This window comes from Maniola hyperantus, chromosome 19 (genome assembly GCF_902806685.2).
Source record: "Maniola hyperantus chromosome 19, iAphHyp1.2, whole genome shotgun sequence".
Lineage (NCBI taxonomy): Eukaryota > Metazoa > Arthropoda > Insecta > Lepidoptera > Nymphalidae > Maniola > Maniola hyperantus.
This window is the reverse complement of record NC_048554.1, coordinates 6660412-6679794: the sequence shown is the minus strand read 5'-3', so window position 1 is coordinate 6679794 and position 19383 is coordinate 6660412. Positions and strand designations below refer to the sequence as shown.

Sequence of the window (19383 nt, the reverse complement as noted above, 5' to 3'; positions counted from 1 at the left end):
TATAAGGAAGGAATGTGACAATGTAAGAATTCATTATGTTTATGTTACGTAAGTATGGTGTATGGTTAAAATTCTGCTTTTTACACTTTTTTACTAAGCTGATGGCCGCGACTACCGTCCATGGACGGAGGGTTTTCTGTTAGAACTTAGATATATTGTAATGACTCTGAAATAAAATAGCAATATTTTTGTGTTGTAAAATTGTATTTTATTGGATGTAGATATTGAAAGTAGTTATTAACTATAGTTATTACTTATTAGTTGATTATGTGTTTTGTGGCGCGCTCTTGGAATGGGCTATATCCGTTGTCCATGTCCAACAGTGGACGCATACAGGCTGATGTAATGGAATGAAAATAGGAAAAAAACCATATTTAACTTATTAAAAAATGTTCCGTTCGCAAGGTTAAGTACTAAGAAATCTACGCCTATTTGTATTTACGTTCTTTTGTGAATAATTGCACAAAAGCCTCCGAGAAAACTGTGACTGTTATAACGCTGTTATTCCAATGTTACCCGTTTCTTATTATGACTATGCGTTTCTACGAATTTAGATTATGGATTAGGTCACAGATCTGTCGATTAGGTACATAGAGATAGATAATAGGTTTATGGTAATCATTCATCTAAGTTTATGGTCGTATGATGAAAAGATGATGAAAAGCTTTTGTACCAATTATTATTACAATCTCAATCTCAATTGTTGTGATTGGCTTAATTTATGGTATTCTTGTTGCAACAATGCATTATAGCCAATAGTGAGCAAGTAGGTATCGAAGGATTGACCCAGATTGACCAATAATTCGCAATCACAAAATACATGTCCAAATGTCAAATGAAATTGATTATTGAATTATATTATGAATTACCTGTTATCAAATTAAAAATTTATATACAATCTTGATTGTTGATTAATAATTACCTAATTATGTGATAATTACTTTAGGTATTTCATATAAAAAATGTATGCCTTTTCCTTGTCGCTTTTTATAGAGTACACTGATGAAAATTGGTTAACAAATACGCATTCGCTTACCTGAAAACTTTAGGGTTCTTATCAAGATAAACAGGGTTTTTTTTGCGGCAATTTTTATGAACGCTCCAATCGCTCGCAGTAAGTAATAGTTTCGTAGAGAAGGGGGAATCATTTTATGATTTCACTGTAATCTTCTGATAGTTCTAATAGGATAAGACACTAATTGCTTTCAATATGTTATTAGGACGATTTGCACGACTGTCACCAACTTTGTTACGAAGAAATTTACACATAACACCGAAATTTAACCAAGCTATGGCTATCGATGGTAACAATATACTGGCTGAAAGCTTAAAAAAACAGGTATGTGCATAAACCTTTCCTGTAAGTTTGGTGGGGGGTCAATTTATGGAAAATTAAGAAAGTACTGAGTGTTCGAAATTATCTTCAGAAATACCTACCAAATAATTATTGTGAAAATAATCCAATGTATGCAATGAAGTTAGTTAGGTTACTAAAAAAAGTTACTAATGTTAAACAAATCTATATATTTTGGATATACCTACTTATTTTGTATAATATACTTAGTACCCACTTTGATACTTACCTAAATATTATCTACTCTGATAACCTTATGAAATAAATTTTATCTGCCTTCCTGCCTGCCCAACATGCAATGAAATTTTTCTTATGAAGTATACCTACCGTAAATAGTACTTAAACAGTTGCTTCTGTTTTCTTGAATGTACTACTACTACTACTACTAATATTATTTATTGTTATTAATCCTTACTAATATTATAAATTCGAAAGTGTGTCTGACTGTCTGTTCCGTTTTCTCTGCCCATCTGTTCAACTGAGTTTGATGAATTTTGGTACTGAGCTGGCATCTCGGGGGACGGCTTATCCTGGAAAATTAAAGAGTTCCTACAGGATTCTTAGTACCTAAATCCATGTGGAAGAAGTAGTTCCATGCATCATCTGTTTACTTCAAATATAGCTTGCATCCCAGAGGCTCTTTTTATCTCAGAAAATGAGTTCCTACACGATTTTTGAAAAACCTAAATCCACACAGACCAGTTACAGCAATCTACTAGTTAATGTATATTAAACTAGCTGATGCCCGCGACTTCGTACGTGTGGATTTAGGTTTTTATAAATCCTGTGGGAACTCTTTGATTTTCAGGGATAAAAAGTAGCCAATGTCCCTTTCCAGGTCTTAAACTACACCCATGCAAAAAATCAAGTCGATCCGTTGCTCCGTTGCGACGTGATTGAAGGACAAACCAATAAACCAATAAACCAACAATCAAACACACTTTCGCATTTATAATAAGGGTACCTACTGATAATAAATAATATCATCAGTAATACATTATAGTCAATTAAAATAAACTAAATTAAATGGCAAGCTTACATAAAGTCTACAATTAAATAATGTTTCTATGTAGATACATACCACAATTATTTTGATGGTTTTATTTGTCGATATTCCAACCCAGACAACAAGAGGATGAAGTTCGAGCTGTCATGGGCAGTAGTGAACAACCCTCTTTCCAAACAACTAAAACCCTCAAATTAATTGTGGTATGTACCAGTTACCTACATTGTAATATGTTGTAAAACTGTGAAATAATGTTTGTTGTGTATACATTTAAAAAAAAATGCTGTTCATAGCTTTTCCAAGGTTTTCCTAGGAAATATGTATTTCAATGTTGCAGGGTGTTGAATATGTATTTGGCATTGTTGGTATTCCTGTTATTGAAACCTCACTGGCATTGCAAGCCGCAGGACTCAAGTATATTGGCATGCGCAACGAGCAAGCAGCATGCTATGCAGCTCAAGCCATTGGATATTTAACAGGTATTTATATCATCACTAGCTGATGCCCGCGACTTCGTCCGCGTGGATTTAGGTTTTTAAAAATCCAGTGGGAACTCTTTGATTTTCCACGATAAAAGGTAACTTATTTCACACTCCCAGGTCTTTACCTATACCCATGAAAAAACAAAAACACGTCGATTTGTTGTCCTGTTGCGACGTGATTAAAGGACAAACGAATAAACGAACAAACAAACATACTTTCCCATTTATAATATGGGTAGTGATCTCAACCCATCGCTGGCTCACTACTGAGTACGAGCCTCCTCTCAGGATGCTAGGGGTTTATGCCATATTCCATCATGCTGGCCAAGTATGGATTGACAGACTTCACACATCACTGAGAACATTATGGAGAAATCTCAGGTATGCAGATTTCCCCACTATGTTTTTCTTCACTGTTAAAGCAAATGATATTAAAATTGCTTTTTTTTTTTTTTTTTTTTTTTTTTACTTTTTTAAAAAGAATATTAGCCATGTTAAATGACTAATATTCCCCTTTTCTCTCCAACTAAGCATCAAGCTTGTGCTAGGAGTAGGTACGACAATAGTGCAACGGGCGGGGTTTGAACCGTCGACCTTTCGGTTTCAGTCTACTCCTTTACCAGTTGAGCTATTGAGGCTTAAAATGCACAACTAAGAAAAGGTGCATACAGTCAACCTGGACCCCCTAAATAGTAGCAAAGACTATTAGTATTCTAGCAAATATTATTTTTCAAATAAAAAAAATGATATAGGTACATACTAGTTTTACTTTACCTTGCAGGCAAACCAGGAGTGTGTCTGGTTGTATCAGGACCAGGTCTTCTTCATTGTATAGGAGGCATGGCGAATGCACAAGTGAATTGCTGGCCACTCTTAGTTATTGCAGGCTCCTGTCCCGAAGACCATGAGGGTATCGGTGGCTTCCAGGAGTGGTTACAGGTGTTTAACTTTTTTTTTTTGTTCTTCTTCTGGCTGGTGTTTAACTTAGTTATTTTTAAAGGAAAAAAATGGTGACAAAGGGGTTTCGGCCAAGGTAGGTAACTATGTCCTTTCTTTGTGCGACAAAATCGAACACTCATCCATACTAATATTATAAATGCGAAAGTGTGTCTGTCTGTCAGTCTGCTAGCGGTAATCGGTTATGGTACGAAAACACGGCCCATCCATTCAGCCGATTTTGATGAAATTTGGTACAGAGATAGCTTGCATTCTGGGGAAGGACATAGGCTACTTGCTATCCCGGAAAATCAAAGAGTGCCTACGGGATTTTCAAAAACCTAAGTCCACGCGGACGTCATCTAGTATAAAATATTTAGCTATCTGTATAGTGTATATTAAGGTTATAGCGAAAACCTTAGGGAAACCAAGCTTGGTAGCCTTTTTTAAAACATCTTGGACTAAGCTTTATAAATTGTAACATATTAGGTTGACATTGGTATAAAAATCTATATATATATAAAAGGAAAAGGTGACTGACTGACTGACTGATCTATCAACGCACAGCTCAAACTACTGGACAGATCGCGCTGAAATTCGGAATGCAGATAGCTATTATAACGTAGGCGTCCGCTAAGAATGGATTCTTCAAAATGCAACCCTGAAGGGGTAAAATAGGGGTTTGAAGTTTGTATGAAAGTCTGTCAGTTTGAAGTGTCTATAAAGAAGTTTTGTAGTTTATATTTTTGCAATTAGCAGTATGATATATTTTATTAAGTTCATATTATGTTAAAACCTCATAGGGGTTTAAAATTTGTGAAGTCCACGCGGACGAAGTCGCGGGCATAAGCTAGTCTAAATATATAAAAGGAAAAGGTGACTGACTGACTGATCGATCAACGCACAGCTCAAACTACTAGACGGATCGGGCTGTAATTTGGCATGCAGATTGCTATCATGACGTAGGCATCCGCTAAGAAAGGATTTTTGTAAATTCAACCCCTAAGAGGGTGAAATAGGGGTTTAAAATTTGTGTAGTCCACGCATACGAAGTCGCGAGCATAAGCTAGTCAAGACTAAATACCGAACCAGTGGGTGGCCTCCTCGATTTAGTTTTCACTATGTCAATTAATAATATTATAATTACCTAGATATTATGATAAGTCCACATGCTAAACGACTAACATCAGATTAAAGTGATATCAAAGTTATCATAAACCAATGAATTAGAGACCAAAGAGATCCTATTACTAAGACTCCGCTGTCTGTCCGTTCGTCTATCAGCGGGCTGTAGGTATCTCGTGAACCATAATAGGTAGAGACCTGAAATTTTCACAGAATGTGTATTTCTATTGCACCTAAATACTAAAAAAATTAAAATTGCCGCCACGAAAATATACCATCGTACAAGAAAATATAACACTTAATCTTATGGAACCCTGTGCGAGTCCGACTCGCATCTGACCGATTAAAAAAAAAAAAAGACATCTAATTTCATTTCCAAATGCCTCTCTGACCTTCCACTTCCGGCTTTACCATCCAGGGATTTCTCGAGGTATTTGTGCCATCTATGCAATGCACATGTCCAAGTCATTGTATTGTCAATTTTATCCACAGGGGTGTGTTTGTTCAGTCATTCGTATTCATACAAAATCGCATACAAAATGTCAAGCGTACGTATATTTTTTATGCACTAAATCATTCAGGCGGCGCAGGACTTTGGCGTGTGGAAGACCCTACAAGAGATCTACGTCCAGCACTGGCCGTCTGTCGGTTGATGATGATGATGATCTATCTGTATCGACCCGTTAAATTGGCACTGGAGCTAATCTTGTTATCTATATCGCTATCTTTATTATGATAAAGGTAACTACATATATTATTGACCTTAGCTAGTAAGGGCACTGTTAAAAGACAGATAATTATAATATAATTATTTTACCAGCTTATTCCCGCGACAAACCAACAAACAAACACAGTTTCGTATTTATAATATGGGGATATGAGTAGCTAGGTCATCGACCTGAATTTCGTTTTTTTTTAATCGCGCGGGGACGATGGATTTTTATGGGATAAAAAGTCGCCTATGTTTATAATCTATCTCCATTCCAAATTTTATTTAAATCCATTCAGTAGTTTTTAAGTTAAAGAGTAACAAATCTACACACACTTACAAACTTTCACCTTTATCATACTTTGACTTTGCTTAGACTTAATTTTCAGTTAAAACGAGACGGATTTATGCCAGCGATATAAAGCTGTCTCGTTTTAACAGTGTCTTAAGTCCAGCCAAAGTCAAAGTACGCTCTTATATATCTCAGAATAAAGTATAATGTGATTATTGGGTTTGTTTAGAAATGTTAATTAGTTCCAAGCGAAAACGTTTTTTAGGGATCCATACCCAAAGGGTTCCAAGCGGACCCTATATTACTAAGCCTCCGCTATTCGTCCGTCTGTCCATCTGTCTGTCAGTTAGCTGTATCTCTTGAAACGTAATAGGTAGAGAGTTTGAAATTTCCATAGAGCGTTTATTTCTATTGCCGACAAATAAATAATAAGGTCGGTAAGAAGTTCTTCTTACTAAGAACCTACATGTATCTCTGCAATCTACATAGTATAAAATGAAGTCGCTTCCCGCTCTGTCTGTATGTATGAACGCGTAGATCTTTTAAACTACGCAACGGATTTTATTGCGGTTTTCACCAATAGATAGAGTGATTCAAGAGGAAGGTTTATAGGTATAGTTTAATTCTCAAAAATTAGAGATCCCTACGGAAATTGAAATAATGTGAACTAAGTCGGAAAAAATCCTCTCATTTGAGTTTCCGAGGCGTGCGCTGCATAAATGGTCAAAGTTACACGAAAACAATGTATGGTGAAATTGTTTCTCTTACAAAGTTCTACAAAAAAGTCCGTGATTGCATACATGTATCTTTGAAGGTTGGCTCACAATACTCGATTTTATGATTTTCAAATATGATCTGAAACAGCCTTCTTTCGAGGGTGTTTTTACTGACATACTATTGATTCTTTTCAAAATAAAATAGTTAATCATCTGTAATATTCAATTTAGACCAAAATTGCCCTTCACATCATTTAATTTAGAATAATATCTTACGAGATATTATTCTAAATTAAATGATGCGCGGCGGTGCCGCGGCGCCTGTAATCTCCTCACTGGCACCACACGTGTAGATATCTGACACCACATTAGTATCTACGTTGCACCCCATGCGAAGCCGGGGCGGGTCGCTAGTGATGTATAAAATAAGTCAGTTTTGGGTTAATTCTCTATAAACTATCTAATTAGGACTAACTATGATCTTTCCACGCCTTCAAATGTGTCACCTGGTGTATGGCAGGTGGAGTCGAGTCGCATGTACAGCAAGTACGCAGCACGGCCGCCGTCGCCGCGCCTCGTGCCGCTGCACGTGGAGAAGGCGGTGCGCTACGCCTGCGCCGGCCGCCCCGGCGTCTCCTACCTCGACATGCCCGCCACTCTGCTGACGGTAAGCCTTCTTCTGTCACCTGGTGAACTTCTAACAAAACGCCGAGGCTTCGACGTCAAATGTTAGTACATTTGACACTAGGTAGCCCAGCGCTACTATTCTTTGATTTTCGGTCAACATAGCCTAATATTTGACATATTAGATTCAAGATCAAACAGAGAGTTCTCTCACACTAGTTCTAGCTCTTCTACTCTTATGCGTTTTGTGTCTTCATACACGTCACTGAGCGTGAATTACATACGCCATGTAATATGTATGAACGTAACTTGTCTATTGTTGTAATGTCATTGGTCCTAACTCCTGATACATTTGCAGGCTGAAGTAGAGGAGGACAAAGTGCCTATGGACTATTACGCGGCTGGTACAGTTAAACTTGCTCACCCGAACCCAGAGCTAGTGGAGCAAGCGGCAGACTTGCTCGCTAAAGCACAGCGTCCTCTCATCATAGTGGGGAAGGGAGCAGCTTACGGCCGGGCTGAAGACGCTTTATGCAAGCTGGTGGAAGCTACTAAAGTGCCTTTCTTGCCGACTCCCATGGGTAAGTCATCGACATCATGATAAAATTATCGCCGGGCCACTACTGATCACAGGTCTCCTCTCAGACTGAAAAGATCCCAACGACGCGATTGGCTGGCGAATAGCGAGTGCACGTGATTGGTTGATACGTCGACTTTCGCTTCCCGGATTCGCCAACTTTCTCTCACTACACTGCTTTAGGTCCAAGTTGTTTGCTGGGTACTGAAGAAAGTTGCGGTTGGCCTTTAAATGCTTATAACTTTTTAATTATATTTTGATTGATTTAATTAGTTTTTTCAGTTTACGTCATTATTTTTATCCTAGTTTATAATAAAGTCATAAAATAATTGGAGTCAAATACCCAATTCACACGTGATAGGCAAAGGCGTGGTTCCGGACGAGTCTCAGTACTGCGTGTCGACGGCGCGCACGCAGGCCCTGCTCAAAGCGGACGTGATCTTGTTACTCGGCGCGCGGCTCAACTGGATGCTGCACTTCGGCCAGGCGCCGCGATATGCGCCTGGCGCTAAAATCATACAGGTACATCTAAATCCATACTAATATTATAAATGCGAAATTGTGTCTGTCTGTCTGTCTGCTAGCTTTTCACGGCCCAACAGTTTAACCGATTTTGATGAAATTTGGTACAGAGTTAGCTTACATCCCGGGGAAGGACATAGGCTACTTTTTATCCCGGAAAATTGATGAGTTCCCACGGGATTTTTAAAAACCTAAATCCACGCGGACGAAGTCGCGGGCATCATCTAGTAATATATAAAAGGAAAAGGCGACCGACTGACTGATCTATCAACGCACAGCTCAAACTACTAGACGGATCGGGCTGAAATTTGGCATACAGATAGAGCTATTATGATTTGAGTAAGTGATTTGATTTTGATTAAAATTGTGCAAACCACAAAATTATCATCATAAGAAAAATAGAGAAACATAATATGTTTTACAACTTTTTTCCCAGAACATTTGTTTACAGCATGTATAGTACGCGACAGGTCGAGGAGGCAATCGGGGTATGAGGCGGGGGGGCGCCCTGCACAGCGCACGCGCACGCCCGCACCGGGTCAGCGCGGGTGCTGTGTGGGTGTGCGGGGTGGGACCCCGATTGTCATCTCGATCTGTCGCGTACTATGTATAACTCTTCACTGACTCTTAACTGATCTTTTCTAGAGATTCTCATGTTATACTCAGTACTATATTTCAGTTAAAAGCCTCAGCTAATAATTATTTACTTCACATTTTTTTGGTTTCCAAAACCAATTTTTTCTTTTTGAAAATATGTTATTATTGTTTTTATTTAGGTGGACATATCCCCCGAGGAATTCCACAATAGCGTGAAATCCGAAGTGGCCGTACATTCCGACATCAAGCCCTTCGTCGAGGCTCTCACACTCAAGCTGAGAGACAGGAAGTTCTCTCTGCCACCAACGAGTGACTGGTGGCAGGGGCTGAGAGAGAAACAGAAGAAAAACACACAGTTTGTTGAAGTAAGTCCTATACTGATGTTTATATGAGTACAAATCCGAAGTGGCCGTACATTCTGACGTCAAGCCCTTCGTCGAGGCTCTCACACTCGAGCTGAGAGACAGGAAGCTCTCTCTGCCACCAACGAGTGACTGGTGGCAGGGGCTGAGAGAGAAACAGAAGAAAAACACACAGTTTGTTGAAGTAAGTCCTTTACTGATGTTTATATGAGTACACTAGCTGATCCCCGCGGCTTCGCCCGCGTAGATTTAGGTTTTTAAAGATCCCGTATAGCCTATGTCACTCAGGAATAATGTAGCTTTCTACTGGTGAAAGAATTTTTAAAATCGGTTCAGTAGTTCTAAAGATTACCCCCTACAAACAAACTTAACGACATTACCTCTTTATATAATACAACGGGCCGTGCAGCAGAAATCGTAATATTTTAATTTCGCCATAACTTCAAAACCAAACGTCCAATTTTAATCATTCAAAGACCAAATATTATCTCCATAAACTGTTCTTAGTGATGAAATCATTTATTTTGATAAGGATTAATAGCATGAGTAAAATAAACGCGTTTAAATGTAGTCCAAAAAAAATTCAAGATTTTTAAATAAAAAAATGGTTGCTGTGCCTCACTCGACATAGATGGGTATAGTGTGTCGCGGACTTTTTTGTAGATATTTATAAGATCTACAATTAATTAGAACATTTTATGGTTCTATCTTTTATAGTTTAGGCAGCGTACGCAAAATAAGTAACTTTTCTGGTTGATTTTTTACACCTTGTGTCCGAAAAACCCAAATATCTTACGGAACCCTATTTTTTTCCAAAATAAAATATAGCCTATGTTACTCGTGGATAATGTAGCTTTCGAATGGTGAAAGAATTTTTAAAATCGGTCCAGTAGTTTTTGAGCCTATTCAGTACAAACAAACAAACAAACAAACAAACAAACAAACAAACAAACAAAGTTTTCCTCTTTATAATATTAGTGTAGATATTCGAAGTGGCCATACATTCTGACGTCAAGCCCTTTGTCGAGGATGTTATAAATTTATTAATCTTTAAAGTTGTCTGGCAGGGGGTTCCCAAAATACTAAGTGTCTGGCGGTGCATAACGTGATTTCTAATACTATGCTGAAGAAATATATCAAAATTGGACTTTATACTTTGACGTACGATTTTTAAAACCTTTATTACCTGTTATCTCCCAAAGCCACCATGATCCAAGCAAACATCTAAACAAATGTTCCTCCCAGTGTTGAGGATAATACGCAGAGAAACTTTCAGAGTTTTTCTGATATCATAGGTTTATTGTAAATGGCCGTGTAGAAACCAAAGGGGCATAGGTTTAATAAAAATTGCCATACCCCTTCCAGGTTAGCCTGCTTCCATCTTAGACTTCATCGTCACTTACCACCATGTGAGATTGCAGTCAAGGGTTAACTTGTATCTGAATTTAAAAAAACTATATTACCTTATTAAAAATTCTTTGATGCCCTCTAAAAAGCTGAAAAGCATTAAGCAGAATGAAATAATTTACAAAGTCATTAAAATTCATTTTGTTTTGAAAATTTAAAGTGGTCATACTGGGAATGGACATACCTACTGGTAAATGTTCATATTGGAAAGTTGTCATAACCGACCGAAAACTACTCTTTTTACAGTCGCAGAACTATTTGTTTTGCTCGTACTATACAAGGTCAACGGTTTTTCTTTGAAACAAACTGTATTTTCAAAACCTCCCAGGGACAAGCGAGCAGCAAATCCTTGCCTCTCAACTACTACGCAGTGTTCAAAGCGGTGCAGGCCAACATCCCGAAGGACTCCATCATCGTGAGCGAAGGCGCCAACACCATGGACATCGGGCGCGGGATGCTGCTCAACAACAAGCCCCGACACCGCCTAGATGCGGGCACGTTTGGAACTATGGGCGTAAGTTTCTATACATACTATGATCTATCCACGGATAGAAGTTAGTATAGAGCTCACTACGTTACGTAATCCCATACAAATGGCAAAGACAAAAAACTCAGTGGGCGTTAACCATTTTGAGGCACCAACGAATCTATATTATGTTTTCGAATTGAATTTTGTTTTTTTTTTAAACATAGGTTCTTTAATAGTATGGAAAACATACAGTGCGATAAGGCTCTCTTGGCACTTGAATGACATTGACAGGGGGCGCTGTTGGAGAACAAATGCTTAGAATATTCAAACAAGAACAAAGGGGGGGGGGCGATCTCTTTCTCGATTATAAAGTACTAGCTGTCGCCCGCGACTTTGTCCGCGTGGATTTAGCTTTCAACAATCCCGCGGGAACTCTTTGGTTTTCCGGCATTGAAAGTAGCCTATGTCACTCTACAGGTCTTTGACTATACCCATGCAAAAAATCACGTCAATCCGCCGCTCCGTTGCGACGTGATTGAAGGACAAACCAACAAACAAACACACTTTAGCATTTATAATAAGGGTACTGATGGATGAGAAAAAAACAATTTTACTTTTCAGGTTGGCCCAGGGTTCGCAGTAGCTGCGGCGATGTGGTGCCGAGACTACGCTCCCGAAAAGAGGGTTATTTGCGTCGAAGGAGATTCTGCTTTCGGCTTCTCAGGTTAATTCATCATCATCGGCGCTTTGTGGGGCCCGGGCCTGTTCCATTTCTCCATCTGTCTCTATCCTGCGCATAATATCCACTGCGCTGCTCGATTGCTGTAGAATGACAGCTACAATGTCACGATCGCAATCACCTCTGATTGGTTTACGCTCGGTATTGGCTACAATGCATTGCTGCAACAAGAATCGCACAAATTCAGCCAATCAGAACAATTGAGATTGTAATAATGATTGATGCAAGTTTTATGAAATTGACCTACAGGATAGAGACTGGAGGACATATTATGTCCCCCAGTTTTTCATACCGATATCTTTAACGTTCCACATGCATATTGCAGTCATTTTTACGCTTGCCATATCGTCTTATTGACTTAATAATTTACAACACGAAAGGGGAAGCTATTTCCTGGAATACTCTCTAAATTTATAAATTTTAAATCAATACTTATCTCAAATCTGATTAAGGCTATTTTTTCAAATTAAACCTAAATTCATATTACTGCAGCAGCAAGAGTCGTGCAATATACCTATTTTGTTAATTGACGCTGAACTGCTGTCACTCTGTCATTAATATTGCTATCTTTATCATGAGATAAAACTTTTGCGATAATTCAACTAGAGTAAAAGGGATAGATATATTTTTAGGTATTTATAAATGTTTATTAGTTCCGAGCATACGTTTTTGTAGTTGTAACAATCCGCTGCTCCGTGGTTTAACTCAACGGTCCTCAATGATCAATTGGCCTACCACAGGAATGGAAATCGAGACGATGTTCCGCTACAAGCTGCCGGTGATCGTCGTCATCGTCAACAACAACGGCATCTACGGCGGCTTCGACAGAGACGTCATGCAGGACCTGCAGGCTAGCGGCGACCTTGCACAGTGGTAAATGTTTCTGATGGTCCGCTACAAGCTTTAAAACAAGGATATTACTTTAATTCCTCACCTATGGTGCTGAAACGTGGACGCTGACAAACGGCCTTGTTCACAAATTCAAAGTCGCTCAGCGAGCTATGGAGAGGGCTATGTTAGGAGTTTCCCTGAGGGATAAGATCCGAAATGAGGAGATCCGCAGGAGAACCAGGGTCACTGACATAGCCCAAACTATTAGCAAGCTGAAATGGCAGTGGTCAGGTCATGCCTGTCGTATAGGCGATGGCCGTTGGAGCCGGAAAGTCCTTGAGTGGAGACCGCGTTTAAGCAAGCGTAGTGTGGGACGCCCTCCAGTACGATGGACCGACGATATACAGGCTGGCGGGAAGTGGCTGGATGAGGAAGGCTGAGAACCGGGTGTGGTGGCGCTCTGTAGGGAAGGCCTATGTCCAACAGTGGAAGTCCACAGGCTGATGATGATGATGACTTTAATCATAAATAGTTCGACGATATTGGTGAGCTGATGTAGAATCTTATACTTACTAAGCCTGCTGGAGTTTTATAACTTTCCGAAAAGCATTCCGAACCATGCAGTGGTAGGAGCATCTGCAGATTCAAAAATACTTGTAAAAGTTTAATTGAATAAAATATATACAAATTTTTTAAAGAATATCAGCCCTATTTATCGTGACTAATGTTCCCCTTTCCCTTCCAGTTAAGCGTAAAGCTTGTGCTAGGAGTAAATACGACAATAGTGCAACGAGTGAGGTTTGAACCACCGACCTTTTGGATTGTAGTCCACTTCTTTAACCGTTGAGCTATTGAGGCTTAAGGCTTTGAAAACTATTTTATTTTTCAGCACACCACCAACAGCTCTGTCGACGGAAGTGCGCTACGAGAAGATGATGGAAATGTTCGGTGCGAGCGGCCATCTTTGCCGCACCGTTCCTGAGATCGAGGCGGCGCTCAAAGACGCTGTTAGCGTCACCGACCGCCCCAGCATCATCAACATACTCATCGACCCGCAGGCCAGCAGGAAGCCCCAAGCGTTCAATTGGCTCACCGAGTCTAAACTGTAGTAACAAACAACCAAATATAACTTAGGTCCAGCGCAAATCGGCAGACGGTACGGCAGAGGAATTTAAATTATATCAATTCTTATTACAGATTTGTGCAATAACTACAAATCCGATCGAAATAAAGTAAGTATAGTATATATTAGAGCTTGAGACAGCAATGAAAAATTATTCGCGTAGATACTTTTCTTTCTGTGGAAACACCCTGATGTTTATAATTAATGTTCCCTGCATATTTAGAAAATATACAGAGAAAAAATATAGAGATCTGTCTCCGAACAATGTATACTTTATTTCGATTGGATAAGTATAAAATGAGAATGGACAATTTAAAATCTTTTGCATCTGCCAAATAGAAACAGATATATTTTTTATTCAAATAAACTTTCACAAGTGCTTTATTGTGTATAGTGCTTCGTTAATTTGCGCTGGCCCTTGCTAGAAGATGCCCGCAACTTAGTATTGCATACTGTGCAAACAGCTTAACACAACAAAATCATAATTATTAAGTTTGTGTACGTAATAAAGTGCTAAATAATCAGGAAAATATTCTTATAAAATGTCTGCTATGGGATACTAAGACATAACATATTGTTTAAATAAATAAATAATATAAAATTGGGTGCGGTTCTTAATGGAACTATATTGACTTAATGCTTGGAGCATTTTTGATTTTATTGTAAGTGATAACACAAATTTTATGTATATTATGATTGTATCTATGATGTAAAAAAGTATGTACAAAAAATATAGAACATGATAGACTATTATGGATTATGTAAATAAACAACAAGAATCGATTTGTAAATATATAAAAACATTTTTGTATTTTTATATTGCTGTTAAAGACTGTCAAAATTTTTATGCATTTAATTTTAATCAGATTGAAAATATTTTTATATGGCATGCATGATGGGTTTAGTGCAATGGGTTTTATGGTGAAAGGTGTATAAATAAAATAAGAATAAATCAGATTTCATTCATATATTGTCTGTCTATTGAGTCACATCACATCACATGTTTGTAAAAGTTGAAACTTAAATACAATTATATTTTATATTATAAACTAAATCCCTGTATTTTCATTAACTCCTGTAAGCAAATGAATCCATTGTGTAGGTTGTCCAAAGCAACTGAAATGGATGGGGTATTTCTTTTATATCTTGCTGAGGCAGCCAATCAAAAAATTTTCTATCACAGTTTGAGCTGAAAAAGATATTAAACATTTAATTATTATGTTAGCACTAAAGTCTGCTTATAGGGTCTATCTATGCTATCTATGTACACTAATATTATAGAGTTTGTATGTAGAGGGTAACCGCTGGAAGTTGGAACTAATGATCCGATTCTAAAAATTCTTTTTCACTGATAGATAGCATAGAAAGTAAACATTATCCCTGAGAGCTTATAGGCTATAAATTATCCCTATAACATCCCACAGTTCATCTAGATAATGCAGACGAAATTCCTGCCAAAAGTTAATGTTAATAACTCTAGTATCAGATCTTAATTCCATTTTCAACAACACAGTGACATTCTTGGGAGTTTCCTTTATACCATTGTAGCCAGGATAAAAGTAAAAAACCGGCCAATTTGCAAGTCAGATTCGCGCACCGAGGGTTCTGTACTACAGTCGTATTTTTTCGACATTTTGCACAATATATCAAAAACTATTATGCATAAAAATAAATAAAAAGCTGTTTTAGAATGTACAGGTAAAGCCCTTTCTTATGATAATCCACTTGGTATAGTAAGCTCCTTTAAAGTTCAAAATACTAATTATTTGTTCATAACCACGGTTTTCGGATTTTTTTCCATTATGTGTGCTATAAGACCTACCTACCTGCCAAATTTCATGATTTTAGGTCAACGGGGAGTACCCTATAGGTTTCTCGATAGACACACAGACAACAATGTGATCGATCCTATAAGAGTTCCTTTTGATGTATGGAATCCTAAAAATTCAATATTTACCCAGTTTACAGTTGTTGGTTGTGGTCAGAGTGTAGGCGTCTTGGTCATAGTCATTGGTAAGGGTCAGATCAGCTCCTCTGATGAGGAGTTCATTGCAAGTGTACGGGAAATCTGCTGCCGCTGCATACATGAGTGCTGTACTGCCAGACTAAAAAAGAGATGTTTAGTTTTAATACAGAAACTGAAATACGTTTTGAGGCTAACACTGACAAAACTATGTAAACTTTTTTCTGCTGTCATGTCAGCTCAAATACCCAAGTTTTTAATGTACTATAGAGGCAATAGAAAATCTTGTTGTAAATCAAATGTTGTGAAAACATCAACAATCAATATCTGTTAATCTTGATTATTAGACTATAGGCAATTAGTACACTCAATTTTTGACAATATTTGTTTGGTTTTTTTCCAAGTACAAAAACACACATTTGCAGACACTCCATGAAACTAGTATGATTTCCTTATGAATTAATTAAAGAATAAAGTAATCAGTATAGCACCCACATAGATTTGAGTATCTAAGATTTTATTCTTACATCATCCTGTATGTCAGAATCTGCTCCTTCGTTCAGCAGAAACTTGACAACTTCGTGGTGCCCGCCCGCAGCAGCAAGGTGTAGTGCTGTTTCACCTTCGGGTCCCCTCATGTTGACATTGGCACCACTCCTAATTAATAACAATACAACATTTTCTACAAAGCAATAAGGAGAACTGTAGAACGATAGGTCAAGATGGCAATCGGGGTGAGAGGCGGTGGATGCCCTGCATCTCAATCTGTCGCATACTATACACAGGATTTTATTTTTAGCCATGATAATGTATTAAAAAATTATTTAGTAATAGCAGTTGTAATTGGTTCAATGACCAGGCTCCATACATTTATGTTGGTTCACTTTCAGTAGTTAGTATGCTTTTATTGGCTTTTATTTTGTGTGAAACTTTTGTATAACAATGGGTAAAGGCTGACTTAGCTTGAAATCCCACAAGAAAAGAATTTGTGGTACACATTCATTTATACTAAGATTTGCCATTAAATAGATTAAAAGAAACAAAAGATATTACTTAGCTCTTGTTACAATGAATAAGAGTATTATTAGTTTGTCCCAAGAAAAACTTTCAATTTCTGCTGAGAATTTAACAACAGTTGTCTTTGTTATCAATATAGCTCATAAACATAGTGTTTAATAGACCTAAAATAAAAACAACAATAATAATCCTGTCAAAAGCATTACATGTTACACATTCACTGTCTAGTTGTAATAGTCTAGAGATAAGAGAACACAAATAGAAACACCCACATGCAGTGACCTACTAAACTGAACAATAGAACATCCTCTCACCACACGAGATCCTGGCAGCTGTTTAGCTGGCCGTAGCTCGCCGCCCAGTGCAGCGCCGTGAGACCGTGCTCGTCGGTGATATCAACATACTGCTCCAGTTTCACGTCGTCACGGGTTATTTCTCCGCGGCCAGCCTTGGCGTGGAAGCTACAGTCCGGCTGAGGTAGCTCGGGGACTCGCGCCTGCGTATTACCTACAAACGCGACCTTGAACTCTTCACAACTAATCCAACTCTTCACAAAGGATAATCGATATGAACCTTAACACGCCAAGTACGAATTAGCTAAGATAAAACCGTCACCTCTCTGCAAATTGGTCAAAGCCGTGCACTGGACCGACTTGTAGGGCGTAAATGCGCTTTTCCGGATTCCATTTAAATTGGGCGCCCAGCGCTGGTATCCTCCGCTCCCACTTTTACTGCTATCCTGACTTCCAGAGTCAAATTCGCATTTAAAATTATCAAGATTATCTTGCTTTTCCTGTTTAATATCAATACTTTTCCCTTCATTAAGAACGGATATTCCTTCCTCCATATTTAGAACAATTTTTATGATTTTTAGGATCCAACTAGAAATTCTTGTTCTTGATTCGCGTTAGACGTTTATTTGACAAAAACAATTATTAAACCATAAACCAAGCATCAATGTCAATACCAGTAGGAGCTAGGAGCCCTACCCTAAATTAGAGAAGTACGCTGGAAAAGATATGCCCACTCAGTACCATACAAAATGATAAATATTAAATGAAAGCCGACTACTAAACGCTAGAACAAAGCCTGGTATGGACATGTAGACATATAAGTATAATGAAAATTGTCACTCACGATAGTCAAAATGCTAAAATATTAAATTAAAGTTATTTTTGGTGCTGATTCGAAGCACCCCCACCTAGGAATATATTATAATTACCGTAAATAATCATGTATTTTGCAATAGGATTCGAGAGTTCTGGTATTTTGTTTTTTAAAACGAAATTATAGTTAATTTGGTTTGTTTTCACGTGTTAATTGGTGACTTTTGCTTAGTAATTAGGTATTTACTGTTATTTATAATCGAACAAATTAAATTCAATGCAAGAGTTTTTTTTTGTTATTTTGTGGATAAATCGGACTAATAAGTCCAGGCAATGGATTCTGACTTATAAAAGACCGGGGAAAATTCTAATAAGGGGGCATCCATAAATTACGTGAGGTGTTTTTTTGAATTTTTTTTTCTCTCCCTCCCCCCCTGGTGGGCTATCGTAAGATTTTATTCAACCCCACGTAAGATTTTTCAAAATGTGGGTTTCTTACGTAAACGCGTTGGATTGTTACTTATCGTAAAATGAAAAAATATTTTCTTTCAAACGAATTAGTGAATGATCTTAATCGTATTACGCTTACGCTTAAGATTAAATATTAAGCATGTACAATCTAGGTTAAATAGACCAAAATAGTATATTTTTTTTGTTTCAATCAGAAAAAAATTGCGTGATATTTGCCGTGACCCCCCCCTCTCCAACGTAAGATTAGATGAGATTTGTCTCGACCCCCTCCCCCCCTTAAACATCACACGTAATTTATGGACGCCCCCTAATTTGGAAGATTCGGTCAGTTTGGTATCATTAATACTTCGAGTTTGTGATTTTGAAAGATCCCGACACCGACATTAATATGTTTTTATTGAAACTTTGTGTGAAATGGTTTTCGTGTTGATACCTACTATGTAGACAGATGTCTTTTTACTGATATTTAGCTCCAAGAATACTCCCCACTGCTGTAGTGAGCGCCAAAATGACAAAATCAAGTTGCTCAAAAACAGATCAGCAGTCTCAGATCCAGCGTACTCGTAGTTAGATATAGAGATCAGTGACTTACGTTAAATTACCAAGGCATACCAAGGTCAAGAGATTGTCATTGTATTAGGTATTTGTTCTGAGACTACTGACAAGGCACAATTTGTACCTTGTAGTCTGTGGTATATAAAGTTGCCAGAAAGATACGAAATGTATGAAATTCGTACTTTATGGATCGCGTTAGTATAGGGCCCGCAAATTGCTATTGCAGTGGAACCATGTCTCATCAACATCGAAATGACGTCAGTTGAAATAAAAATATACCATCACCTTCGCTGCGGGACTTATACCTTTTTAAAGCCTCGTTGGTAGGATTCACCATACATCATCTGGCAACGCTGACTGATATGTCAATTTTATTTTCAATGTCAGTAGCTCGAGCGAG

General features: G+C 38.0%; 2 protein-coding genes across 2 annotated transcripts; one reads left to right on the top strand and one right to left on the bottom strand.

Annotated features, from left to right (window-relative positions):
• Positions 1-863: 863 nt before the first annotated feature.
• Positions 864-14925, top strand: Hacl (2-hydroxyacyl-CoA lyase). The gene is made up of 12 exons (XM_034978677.2): positions 864-1114; positions 1221-1339; positions 2698-2839; positions 3624-3781; positions 7141-7287; positions 7603-7825; positions 8183-8343; positions 9120-9305; positions 11038-11223; positions 11800-11902; positions 12658-12790; positions 13638-14925. The coding sequence occupies exons 1-12, from the start codon at positions 1093-1095 to the stop codon at positions 13855-13857; spliced, it is 1800 nt and encodes a 599-aa protein (XP_034834568.1). The 5' UTR covers positions 864-1092; the 3' UTR covers positions 13858-14925.
• LOC117991130 (ankyrin repeat family A protein 2-like) lies at positions 14824-17780 on the bottom strand. Its single transcript, XM_034978683.2, has 5 exons — positions 17467-17780; positions 17166-17358; positions 16362-16491; positions 15829-15976; positions 14824-15060 (listed from the first exon to the last, which is right to left on the bottom strand). The coding sequence occupies exons 1-5, from the start codon at positions 17696-17698 to the stop codon at positions 15011-15013; spliced, it is 753 nt and encodes a 250-aa protein (XP_034834574.1). The 5' UTR covers positions 17699-17780; the 3' UTR covers positions 14824-15010.
• Between the last annotated feature and the right edge of the window lie 1603 nt (positions 17781-19383).

Bases quoted from the DNA above. Each gene is read 5' to 3' on its own strand.
- Hacl (XM_034978677.2), top strand. From the start codon at position 1,093: ATGAACGCTCCAATCGCTCGCA. The intron at 3,782-7,140 runs GTGTTTAACTTT...GGTGTATGGCAG, and splicing joins GCTTCCAGGAGTGGTTACAG to GTGGAGTCGAGTCGCATGTA. The intron at 11,903-12,657 runs GTTAATTCATCA...GGCCTACCACAG, and splicing joins TTCTGCTTTCGGCTTCTCAG to GAATGGAAATCGAGACGATG.
- LOC117991130 (XM_034978683.2), bottom strand. From the start codon at position 17,698: ATGGAGGAAGGAATATCCGTTCTTAATGAAGGGAAAAGTATTGATATT. The intron at 17,359-17,466 runs GTGACGGTTTTA...TCGCGTTTGTAG, and splicing joins TTTGACCAATTTGCAGAGAG to GTAATACGCAGGCGCGAGTC. The intron at 15,061-15,828 runs GTAAATATTGAA...TATCTTTTTCAG, and splicing joins AACCAACAACTGTAAACTGG to CTCAAACTGTGATAGAAAAT.